At 31.8% G+C, this 13,812-nt stretch overlaps 1 protein-coding gene across 3 annotated transcripts in view; it reads right to left on the bottom strand.

Annotated features, from left to right (window-relative positions):
* The window catches only part of LOC118195371 (mitotic spindle assembly checkpoint protein MAD1-like), a 126,349-nt gene that overhangs the window by 49,161 nt on the left and 63,376 nt on the right, over positions 1-13,812 (bottom strand). For all 3 annotated transcript variants that reach the window (XM_085820492.1, XM_085820491.1, XM_085820493.1), the window contains one exon: positions 8,645-8,731. In XM_085820492.1, the coding sequence (XP_085676618.1) occupies positions 8,645-8,731 (87 nt within the window). The remainder of the gene's footprint in view (positions 1-8,644; positions 8,732-13,812) is intronic.

Here is a 13,812-nt window from a genome sequence, read left to right as displayed (position 1 = left end):
TGGAGATGTAACGCCGGCTGTTTAAAGCACTGGCAATGCGTACTAGAGGAGTGCGAGAGTGATATCCAACACCGCTACCATAATACCTGGTTCAGGACCGGTGTGGCGGTGCATAATGCAGCTGTTCAGCACCCTCTCTCCACAGTGTCTCCAGACTCGAATCCGACCATCGTGGCATTGCAGACAGAAGCGTGACTCGTCAGTAAAGACAATTTCATTCCATTCTGCTGTGCACATCTTTCTTTCATCGCACCATTGGCGGCAGAGACATCTGGGTTCTGCATCAAGGGTAGACAAAGCAATGGACATCTTGCAGACAGACCACTCTGCTGTAAATGGCATGGAATGGTATGCGCAGACACTGGATGATGCGTTACAGACTAAATGTGCTGTGCTATGGTTCATGATGTGACTGAGCGATCCATCACTGCCATGCGCACAATGTTCCTATGATCACGTGAAGTGGTGCACTGAGGTGAATGCGATCGAACACGTTGGTCCGTCGTATCCTCCTGCATCCAATGGTCACATATCCACATAACAGTTGTTTGGTTTCATCCAGCACGACTACTGATTTCCCTGAAAGATAATTCACTCTCTCAATAGGCCACTATCTTTCCTCTGTCAAACTCGGATACTTGATCAAACGATGATCGATGTTTACTACGAGGCATAATTGATCATTTTTTGAAAAAAAACCACATGAAAAGCACAATTGCCGAACTTGAAATCGTCGAAAACTCCAAACCTTAAATAGCACTTTGAAGTGGCACCACAGGTGCGCATGATATGCATCTGTGCTGAAATTCTAATCATTTGCATATCTCACCTCCGCTAATGTATGTTGTAAATTTCATGTTATTTGCATGCTTCCTTCAGGGTGTTGCATTTATGGTGGCCAGCAGTGTACATTTACATAAATGGATATAAAAATGAAGAGTGGATTATCACTCTGTTACTCGGTGATCGCAGTTACTTCATTCTTATATATTTGTAAATTGTGCATTTTTTGCTTTAAAAATGATTGAACTATATTTTTTTTAATTTTCTGGTTAAGGTTTTTATGCCTTTAGTTAACCTACATGCAATTTAATATTCTTTACAAGGAAGTCATGTGGTGTAAACATCAGATTTTTTACTATAAAAAAAAAGTAAAAACGCTGCAAAAGCATGCTGAAAAGTTTGTGAAGTGTACGGTGAGAATGCTATGAGTAAATGAAGGACACAGGAGTAGTTTGCATAATTCTGTTCCGGAAATTTCGATGTCAAAAATGTACCTCGCTTTGGTTGGCCAGTCACTGAAAAAGTCAATAAAATTTTGCAAATGGTGGAGCAAGACCGGCATGCAAGCTGTTAGGAAATAGCAGAGGCACTAAACATCAACAACACAACAGTTTGGAATCATGTGAAAAGAGCAGGCTACAAAAAGAAGCTCAATGTTTGGATGCCACATGAATTAATGTAAAGAAATTTCACTGACCGAATTACCATCAGTGAAATGCTGCTGAAACGCAATGAAATCGAACCATTTTTGGAGCGAATTATTACAGGGGATGAAAAATGGGTCAAATACGAGAATATCAAATGCAAGTGATCATGTTCAAAGGCCAGTGACCCTCCACAAACGACTTCAAAGCCTGGATTGTCACTAAATAAGGTTATGTTAAGTGTTTGGTGGGATTGGAAAGGAATTGTCCATTATGAGCTGCTGCAACCTGACAAAACCATCAGTTCGGCCACGTACTGTGCATAACTTGACCATCTAAATGAATCCAGAAAGAGTGACCAGAATTGACAACAACACAAAGGGAATTATGTTCCATCACGACAATATACGGCCACACATATTTTGATGACTCGGAACAAATTGACGGAGCTTGGTTGGGAAGTTTTGATGTACACACCGTATAACCCGGACCTTGCTCTGTTTGACTACCATTTGTTTCAGTTTCTGAAAAATTCTCTTGATGGTAAAAAATTGGCTGACTGAGGCGCCGCTGAAAATCACTTGGCCAAGTTTTTCGACTATAAACCACAGAAGTTTTACACTGATGGAATCATGAAGCTATCCGAAAAATGGCAAAAGGTCATAGATAATAATGTTCATTATTTACTTGATTAAAACTGATTTTCAATAAAGAAAATTTTTGTTAAAAAATGTACTAAAAAAGGGCAGAGACTTTTTATATGGCCCAATATGTTCACTGAGGGAAAATGACAACAGCAAAAGAATTAGAAAACAGACTTGGTATTTTTGTCTGAACTCTAACCTTGTTTTAAAATATATCACACTAAATCAGATATTTGAAAGGGGGGAAAAAGCTAAATAAATATCATTAAAGTAATTGTAATCAAACATAAAGTAATTGTATTTTTATATATACAATCATAAATGTAACTTCCCTGTTACTCTCAACAACAGGTGTTAGAAGAAATAGAACTATAAAACTTAAAAGCAAATTCCAAATATTCATGTAATAAATTTTAAAACATGTAAAATGCAACAAAGAGTTTCTGAGGAAAATATTGGCTCATGAAAAATATGTAAGAATGGAACAGAAACAAAAGAGGCCTAACAATCTAGCTGTTCACATGATCATCATAATAGGAATGATGCAAAAAGTATGCAGTCTACTTTTTAATATTTTGTTGTCTTTTCTACATGATAACCTTCATATTGACTTTTATTTGCCATACAGGTTTATATAAATTACATGTTTAACCATAGAAATTAGTTCTTCTTATAGTGTCCTGTGCAAGGGCATCCACAAAATTTTTCCAGACATTATTATATCTGAAAATTAGATAGAGATACAGGATGAATGCATACATAAAGTAGATGATAGAATTCAAGTTACTTTTCTGTTAATGAGGTGCCAGTTGATGAATGTGCATCAAATCGGGTAGCTTTTTTACATCACGCACAAATATCTGTGCTACATTTAATGCACACAATGCTGAACTTGTGCGATTCTTAAGAATTTTTTAAGCAAACACAAATTGCTCTGTAAATGGGGAGAATTGTGCACAACTTCAGCATTAGGCACATTATATTATATATTATACTTTACTGTTATTACAAGATTTTTTTTTTGGTGAAAATTTATGTATTATTAAGGTTGCCACTATCTAGGTAGATTTTTGTTGCATAAGTTATGTTTGCTGCTAAGTAGCAACCTGTTCAAAGGGAAAAAAAAATACCCCAGTACTATATAGATATATTATATATATGAATTTTTTAAATTTTTTTTTGGAAGCACAGCATTGGGAGTTTCTTTTCTGAAGAATTTGCAAAATAAAGTAAGTACCATATCTGGATACTCGATTATATCTAACTTTAAGAACGATGAACTTGTAGATACTTTTCCCATTGGAGTTCTAGGCAGCAGGTATACATCCTGTCCGACCAAAAAATGTCATGATATAAAATGAATGATTTGAAACTTGGTGGTGGCATAATGTCATTCTCAAAATAATTGTAAAATTCTTAAAATTCAAATTTTTAAACAATAATATTAATTACAAAATAATTTCAAACTTTTTATCTTGTCAACAAAATAAATCCAAAATTTTTGACATTAGTTCAAAAATATTTGACAAAACGTATAATTACTAATAACAATAAAATTTAAAAATCTTCCAATTAAAATCTTAGAATACTTATCTATTTTGATATTTTACTAAAGCAGTGCCTCGTTTTTTTTATATTCATCGAATTAAAATCATTTTCTAAGAAAATATCACACTTTCAGATTTCAAAAGCATAACCAATTATTGAGCAAGTTATTTATAATGATGCAGCTGGAGAAAAACTTGAAAAACTTTATCATCACGTAACATCAAAACACATTTTCGGAATTTGGGTGCTTAAATTTCTTGCAAACTTTGAAGAATAAATTTAGAACAGGAGAGAATGTTTGGATACTCTGCATTGGGAATTTAGATGAACAGTTTACTCTTTCATTTTATCCATTGATTAAACGATGTGGAAATAAACTGCACTGGGAGTTCCATGCCTAGGGTCAAAAAGCGGCTGCGCCATTTTATTGTAAAGAAAGCACAAATTTTGAAAACACTGTATTGGGAGTTAGTTCCACACACTTTTCCTAAGGAATTTGCAAAATGAAGTAAGTACCATATTTGGATACTCGATGAATCCTAACTTTAAGAACGATGAACTTGCAGATACTTTTCCCAATGAAGTTCCAGGCAGCAGGTATACATCCTGTCCAACTAAAAAATGTCATGATATAAAATGAATGGTTTGGAGCTTGGTGGTGGCATAATAGATGAGTAGTGAAGAAACTTGGCAAGGCAAACATGTCCGGATTCGAGATAACTTTATTATTTGAGAAAAGCAAAACAAGATTCGCAATATTTGGTTCACATACAGACAAGAAAGAAAAGAAAGAAAATTTCGCTCAAGAAAAATCACATTGCAGATATTATACAGACATGCATTATCTATTATAATCTATACTGCTCTCCTTTGGCACCTTTAAGCTCTAAAGGAATGCTATGAATGTTATTGGAAAAAAATATTGAGAAGAAAAGCAAACTTTTTAAATTATTGTGTATGATCTTTATGATACTTTCGATACTCCTACACCTAATCGCCAGGTTTTTCTCACAGGAATGGAAGCCATTTTTTATTTAGATAAGCTAGAAAAACACTCGGATCTTGTTAGAGCTGTCAGCAAATACTTTTCCACTCCGAATTAATTTAAAAAATGCTGCTGTGGTTGCCATATATTACAAGTACCCTTCAGACAAGTGGTTTTACGTTTACACAAGTGGTTCAGCAGAAAATGCGATAAAAAATGCAGGTCCAGGAATGTATTCAAGCAATTTTAGTATTAGCTATCCTGTTGGGAAGTGCTGTGACAATTTTTACGGAGAGATAGCAGCTATAACATATGCAACTGATAAATTTAAAAATAAACTAGTTTAAAATATTTTTTTTTTTTTGATCTATTCACAAGCTGCTATTTTATCACTTACTAATTTTAACTATAATGAAAATGCCTAGGTTCATTCTTGTAAAATGAAATTTTTTTAGCTACGGGAAAACAGAAAGTGCATTTCCCTTCAGTGGCTTCCGAGCCATTGTGATATTTTTGGAAATGAGCGGGCCAGATCCCTTATGACTCAACCTGATTCCCCTTTCCCTTTGCGTAATATTAAAAATTTATACATAATAATATGAAATATGGCAGAACATCCTTATATGTTGATACAGTAATGGATTATCCTACTCAACAAAGTGGAATATCCTACTCAACAAAAGAAATAAAATCCCCACTTTTTACCTCGAGCTGTTGGAGTTGCTTTTTCGTTTGACAATTGTCCATGATTATTTACAGCAACATCTACATACGACTGGAGTCAAGAATTCTGCTTGTTTTCCTCTGTGTCATCAGCGTGATATGGATGGTGACCTATTATTTTAAAGTTATTTTTCAGACAACTCTATGGAGGCCATTTTTTATCTTTACTTTTTTACACTCTCATCATTTTACTGGGCTGCTCATCAATTAAAAAAAAAAAATCTAAACTGCATTTCTTTTGGGACAATTAAATGTAATTTTTATAAATTAAACAACAGAAATTCAAGTTTGTGACCTGATATAAAGGAAAAATCACATTAAGTTACCATTTTGCATATTAGCATTTAACCTTTGTACTTGGAATAATATTGCTCTATCTACATAGTATAATCTCTTTTCACAACTTTTTTACTAAACATAGCTCATTTGACAATTCATATCATGAAATGGCACACAATAAGCATGAATATTCTAATTTATTTTATGTTATACAAAATGCAAGAATACTAGTGAGAATTTGTCACAGAATATACAATATTTCCTGCAAACTGCCAACACATATACATAACATTTGCTTTAGATAAAATAACTTGGGCACAAAAAAAAAAAAAAAAAAAAATTACAGATGCCTAAATAGATTTGAAATTGCCATCCTTTTAGACAAACAAAGAAATTTTAAAAATAAAAAAATAATAATAATTAATAAAATTTTAAAAAATCTGAAAGTTTTTAGATTTTGTATTATGCCCAAAGGAACCCCCCTCCTTCTTTTTTTTAAATGTTTTGTGTGTTACCTTTATTTATTAAATGTTTTGTGTGTTACCTTTATTTATTAAATGATTTGTGTATTACCTTTATTTATTAAATGTCATGTTATTCGTACTTAAATCTTAAAATTCAATTCAACAGCAATATTGCAAAATAATTTTTAAATGAGCATATCTTTAGAATTTCCGATACATTCTCGCACACTGGAAATAAAAATGTCACCCCCTCCCCGTACAGTGTTGCCATTGCTCACTTTGAAGTTATTGAGTTTCTTAATCAAAAACTCATAAATGCTTTACAAGATATGAAATAGAAATCTAATTCCAAATGGAGGACTATGTTATTCAAAATTTTATGTCTCTAGCTACCATTGTTTTTTCACAGTACAAGAAACACACATATATTCAAGCACATTCTCCATTATTTAATTTCTTTAAATATAATGCAGGGCTCTAATATTTGGTGGCAACAATTTGAAATTTATGGTGAACCAACACAAAATGCCAAAACGAAATTCATAACCCTTCTGAGCAAATTGCCCATTCAGGCTAAAAAAATTGCTCTGAAAAATATTTTTCCTTATAGTTAATACAAAAAAGATGCAATGAGGCTTTATTTCCTAATTTGAAATTATTCTTCCTTAAACATTCCATTTAATATTTTAGCCACTTTATGTTAATGTGGCATGATATAGTGCCAAAAGTAAGTGTTAGTACAAAATTTAAATAGTTAACAGCAACCCTAATGATACAAAAATCTTTATAAAAAATTACTTATGATAACAGTAATGTATTATACAATATAATATATATAGTATTTAACATCAAAGCTGTGTGTAACTTTCCCTGTGTACACAGCAATTTATTTTCATTTAAAACAAATTCAAATAATTGCACAAGTTTGGCATTGTTCACAGCCTTGGCATTATGCAAATTAAACATTGGACAGCTATTAACGAGGCAATGTAAACAGACTACAATATTTGGCATTTTGGAGCAGACACTCTATTAATGAACAATACCATATCTTTTTTTAACCTATGAGTAATTTTTCTCAAAAAAAAAAAAAAATCAGCATCTGAAAATTTATCTATCTATACCTGCATTAATGACTAAGTGATATAAATTAATTTAATCTTCTTATTTATACTTATACTAAATGCATAGCAAAAAGTAAACAGTTTATTTTACCAAGTGCACAACATAAAGTACAAAAAAAAGGGGGGGGAGAGAGAGAGAGAGCTGGTTAAGTATAATTTAAGATGCATATATTTTTAAAAGTCCTGTAACAGCAAAGAACAAGTTTGATTCTGAATGGTGTAATATGGTTGCAGAATGTATGCTTCATAAACAATAAAACAGCATTCTTGACACTTCTTTCAATAATGAAAGGCTTACAATATTCCTATCAAAAACCCCTCACCCTACATTGTGATGGATAACTCTGATAAATTTGAAAGTTCAAAGCACATTGTGACTCTAAAGTTTTACCCCAGTTTTCATCAGCAAATAAGAAATGCTTAAGCTCTATACTGGCTTTCAACAGCAAATGGAAAATGCTTAAATTCTATCCCAGTTTACTAAGTGATTTCCTGGGTGATTTGGGGCACATAGTCTTTGACTGATGAAGCAATTACAGTCAAGAGCTTCAAGACCAAAATACCTAATGCTAGTAATGCCTATATGAAAGGATGGTTCTGCACATGGGAAGACAGACTGAATGGTGATAGCCTGCAAGCTGTAGCAGAGTACACAGGTGGCAGTTCAGCAATATTAAACAATTTCAGGCCTAGAGAACAGTAATGGACAACAATATCATTGAGCAAGATTCAAGATACAGGAAAAAGGAATGAAGATATCTAATTGGACATTGATAATTTAATATTTGTATATATTCTTATCAAAATGTATGTTTTTTTAAATAAATAATGTAATAATTAGCAGTGGTTTATCCATGAACACTTTTCATTTGTTATGTTCTCATTTTTGTAGGATAAAATTAGTACAAAAAGAGGGAATATGCGAGTAAATATGATAATAATATGACTCAGGACTAATCTTGATGTAATAACTTGCAAAATACAACCTTAGTTTTATACTGATTTCAACTGAAAATAAGCCATGCATTTTGAAAGACAAAAAAGTTCCTGAAGAGTGAAGACAACATTTTATCTCTTTAAAAGTATATTAACTGATGCCAGTGCCAAAGATTGTATTTTGTTAATTATTAATACATAAATTGATTTGCTACTTTTGTGCCTGTTCATAAGCAGCAAATTTTATGCAAACTATATTTTCATTCAAACTCCTAAAGTTTACCTAAATAAAAATGAAACAAATCATATTTCTGTACACAAATGCTACCATTAAAATGCCATTAAAAATAATTATGTATTATTTAAAATTATACATGAGCTCATAAACAAAAATCACACTTTTTCACCCAAACTAGATTTATAAATAATGCATTTACACATACATACAAAAGAAACAGTTGAATAAAATTTTATACCCTAATGGAATGATTTGTAAGAAACAAAACACACTCACCGGGATGTAACCTGAGACAATTTGTTAGAAAGTGCAATTTCATTCTTCTGATAATCAGATAATTTTCTAGAAAAAGCAGTTGGTGACCTATAAATAACAAAACAAATAGCAAATTTTCTCTTTAAACATGGAAGAAATATATTACTGGGAAACTGGAAAAACTACAAAATAATTGTTAATTACACAAAAACTTTAGATTGATAATAAAGAATTATATATCAGTTTTTATCTCTCACCAATTTTTAAACTTTACATGCACAGCCTGAAAGAAATGCTAAATTCAGATTGTAAAAAACTTACTTTACAAATGCACGGAGTGAAGATTTTAAAAAAGATTGTAATGGAATACATTTGCTATGCATTTTAGGCATAATTCATTTTTAAGTTTGCAATAATTATAATTAAATTATTTTAACTGAATACTGCAAATTAAGAAGACACAGTAAAACTTGCACTATCCAGAGAAACTCAAACCAATTCCCAATATTATAAATAATATCTCTCGATAATTTGTTCCCTTTCTTTCTGCAAGTCAACCAAATAAAAATATTATAATGCAAGTGGAAATTATGCAAATCAAAAATATTACCTTTTATACCAAAGGAAAAATGACTCTTCAAAAGTAAAAATTTACACATAAAAAAACTACAGAATGTACATCAAAAGGCTAACAGAAAATAACTGCAATCACTTTCTGTATGCTGCATACTAGGGGGAAAAAAAGAAATTGCACTGAAAAATCATAATTTTATATTATTAGCTTATAGGAATAGAACATTTTTAATCCCTAAACAGCAGTTAGAGCAATAAACAAAGAAAAATCTATTTAATATACAGCGCTTAATTGTTTTACTATTCATGTTTACAGTCTGCATATTTATTATATAGTGTAAGACAATTTACAAGTCATCAGCAATTATCTAAATTAATTTAATAATTCCTTGAAAATATATTGCAATATACTATCTTTTCATGTTATTTAAATCAAAGAAAAAATAAACATGCAAATAAATTCAAAACAAGATCCATTTACTTTCTCATCAAGAAAAATAAGCCAAATTATATTTATGCAAATGTGCATATGACCATGTCCACGGAAGAAACTGTAATCAACCAAACATGAAGAAATGGTTATAGCAGCCGAAAATCACAACAGACTAAAGAAATATCCTTTTTAAGAGTTACACATTGCCTAAATAGCACATTGCTTGTGGAACTCCATACATCATTAAAATGAATATGAATTTATTTACCAAAATAAACTAGGCATATGTTTCTCAAAATTCACCAAAACAAATAACTGGTATGCACTATTATTAGCAGAAATAAACTAGTCATATGTTTCTCAAAATTCCCCAAAGAAATAACTGGTATATGCTAACATATGTGTGCTACAGTATTTATATTTGTAAAAAAGCATTAACATTCTAGTTTACTTTGTGTTATACAAAATGCAATGCATAAAAAAGACTAATGAGAGAGTTTGCTATAGAATATATAATATTCTCTGTATATTTTGAACAACAATCCCACACACATATGTGCTTTAGACAAAATAAACTGGGTTAAAAAAAATTTCCAGACACTTGCACAAATTTAAAATTGCCATCCTTTTGGACAATCAAAGAAATTTAAGAGAAAATTGCTCTGAAAAATATTTTTCTTTATACCTAACTAAAAAAAAAAAAAAAAAAAAAAAAAAATGAGGCTCAGTTTCAAAATTTAAAATTATTCCGCTTTAAACAATCAGTTTAATAAATAGGTAATAGAGTAGTAGTAGTAGTTTTTAATATTAGGTACTTTTCTTTTAGCATAACATCACTTAGTACCAAAAATAAGTGTCGATGCAAAATGTAACTAGTTAACCTCTTAATCTACAATGACGGGCATAGCCCGCGTACGATGGTCAGGCCAAACCTAACTTTCATGGGCATAGCCCGCGTACGATGTCCGGGCCAAACCTAACTTTCACGGGCAAAGCCCTCGTACTATGGTCGGGCCAAACCTAACTTTCATGGGCATAGCCCATGTACAATGGTCGGGCAAAACCTAACTTTCACGGGCATAGCCCGCGTACAATGATCCGGCCAGAAGTGAATATTACGTGGAATATGATACGCAATTACAGTCTGATGCAATAATTGTAGTAGACACAAGTATTACAAAATGTTTATTTATAAAAAACTCCAAAATATAAAATTAGTAATCTGTAATGGTATGATATATTCCAAAGCATTCTGGTACATGTAATGGAACTTTACACTTTTTACACTCGTGTTCTATGTGGATTTTCTCGTACTTGATCTGCATACTGATTCCTTTCAGTTACAATACTGTTCCAAAATATGTCATGAAATATTAGATTAAATATATCAAATTCTCCTCTACTTCCTCCTAATTGACATAAGGCTTCCTCTCTTATGCCAGGAGTCATCGTATAGTCCCAGATTTTTGGACTATTTCTTATTTCTTTCCAAAGCCAGGACTCTGGTAGTTGATCGTCATCGAATGTATCATCAATAATTATTCGCCTATACTTTCTTAGAAAATTACATAATTCGTCATGTTTATGATTGCCCGGATTAGAGCGTTACACAAGTCGTGCAAATGTCCAGAACACTGTGCGAGCTTGTATACAATTTCAGCCCAACATCTTTGAATCTAAATTGTTAACAATTTTAATCTAAATTGTTAACAGCAACCATAATGATAAATAAAGTTTCATAAAAAATTAACTCATAATAGTACTGTATCATACAATAAAATATATATAACGCCAAAGCTGTGTGTAGTTATCCCCACATACAAAGCAATGTTATTTTCGCTTTAAAAAAAGGGGGAGAGAGAGAGAATTGCATAAATTTGGCGTTGTTGACCTTTGCATATTAAACACTGCATGGCTATTCATGATGCAACATAAACAGGCTACGATACTTTGGCACTTTGGAGTATGTTTGGCAAATGATGCTCCATTAACAGAAAAGTACCATATTTTTAACCAGTGATTAATTTTTCTCTTTAAAAAAAAACTCAGGATCTGAAAATTTACCTATCTAGACCTATATTAATGACTAGATCTAGATTACCCTAGACCTTGTCATTGATTTCGGTTAATTTAATCAGCTAGTTTATTACTTACTGGTTATGTTTATTATACCAAGTGAACTGCATAAAATTAACAAAAAAAAAATAATAATAATAATAATAATAATAAAATAATGAAAAAAAAGGTTGAATAAGTATAATTCAAGATGTATAGATTTTGAAAATTCTGTATTTGCAAAGAACAAGTTTGATTCAATATGCTCATAGACTATGCTTCATAAACAATAAAACAGAATTCATAATTTTTTTAATTCACCCTACTTTGTAATAGATAGTTTTGACAAACTGGATTATTTAAATGGGCAAAATGCATCAAGACTAATGCCTAAATTCTACCCTAGTTTTCATTAGCGAATAATGCTTCAGCTCTATCAGCTTTCATCAGCAAATGGAAAATGCATAAGTTCTATCCCAGTTTTCATCAGCAAATTAACTTTTTTGCCGTCCTCTCCTGTCTGCTAAAATTTCTCTGTAAATCATAACTTTTCATACATAACTTTCGTAGTGGATGAATGTCAATGAATATTGAGTAAAATTATAAGGAAATAAAGCATAATGGAAAAATAATATCTCTGCTTATTTCTAACAGCAGGATAATTTGATAACATCTGTTCCAGGCGGTCCACTCCTTCCATTTTGTTGTTGTAATCTTTTACAATTATTGATATTTTTACAGTTCTTTTCCATGTTCCAAAATCAATCATCGAGTTATTATGGACTGTGCTCATCAAGCATATATCCTTCTTGCCTTCCAATTCACAACCTCAGTTTTTCTCTTTTTCTGCTGAGTAGACGAAGCCATCTCTCACTGTCTTGTATCTTATGTAAAATGGTGCGAATATTTATAAAACCCGGGACAAATTCAATTGTGCTGCCCTCTAGGAGGTATTAGAACAAACAAAAATGAAAACTCAAACAAGTAAACATTTAGAAAGCGTTTAAAACATTTAAAAGTTTTAAAATGTAGAAGAACGCTTTTAGCACATTATGGCCGCCCTGCGGAAGTTTCACTTGTGTTGTCAGTGGAGATAAAGGCAAAGCATATTTTGCTTCTCTTAAATAAAGCTAAGACTAATCTAAATAAAATTCATGCTTTATTCCGTAAATAAAAATAAAAGAAGCTAACACTGTAACCTTTACATTTAAAAACCATCTGAGCGAAAGAAAACTAGCATAATGCTAACTCATAATACCAAGACATTCGCCGATACCGGCGTACATATATATAATACTCGGCCAACCCGCCGATCTTAACGTCATCGGCCAATCAGCGGCAACCACGTTAGCTTACCGCTGATTGACCTCCGATCAAAATTTGTATGAGGAAAACTAAAGCCAACAAACGGCCCTCTTTTCCTCATGCAAAGACAAAAACAAAACTTACACAGAATTAAAGAAGTTCATAGTTCAATTCTGTTATACGAAAACACTTACTGACACACTGAAAACATCTAAACAAAACTTTCTTAAATTAACAGCAGTCGCTGCTTTTGTAAATAAGTCCGCAGTATTTAATTTACTGGTGATAAATTCAAGGTCAAACACTCCATCATTTACTAGTCTTCTAATAAAAAATATTTTATGTCTATGTGCTTAGTTTGGCGATTTTCTATTAGCAATCTAGAAAAATCAATGGCAGACTTGTTATCACAAAATAGTTTACATTCTCTTAATTTAAACTTTAAAATTTCATCTTGTAAGACCTTTTTTATCCACATTAATTCCTTCGCTGCCTCTGATAAGGCGATATACTCCGCTCCATGGTTGATAAACTTACACATTTTTGTTTAACAAATTTCCAGATTACCGGTACTTCATCTAAATATAATATAAATCCTCCCATGGACATGCAGTCATCCCTATTACTTGCATAATCAACATCTGAAAAACAATATAAATTTAGATGTTTAATCTTCGATAAGTTTAACTTATATAATTTAGTACTATGGAGGTAACCAAGCAATTTCAACAATGCTTCCCAATGCCTAATTCCAGGATTCTCCTGAAATTGTGATAAGATATTCACTGCATATGTAATATCAGGCCTTGTCCTGTTAGCTACA

The sequence above is a fragment of the Stegodyphus dumicola genome, chromosome 7, assembly GCF_044657685.1.
Source record: "Stegodyphus dumicola isolate Sdum_Otavi_A_Nest chromosome 7, ASM4465768v1".
NCBI lineage: Eukaryota > Metazoa > Arthropoda > Arachnida > Araneae > Eresidae > Stegodyphus > Stegodyphus dumicola.
This window is presented reverse-complemented; position numbering and strand designations above follow the sequence as displayed.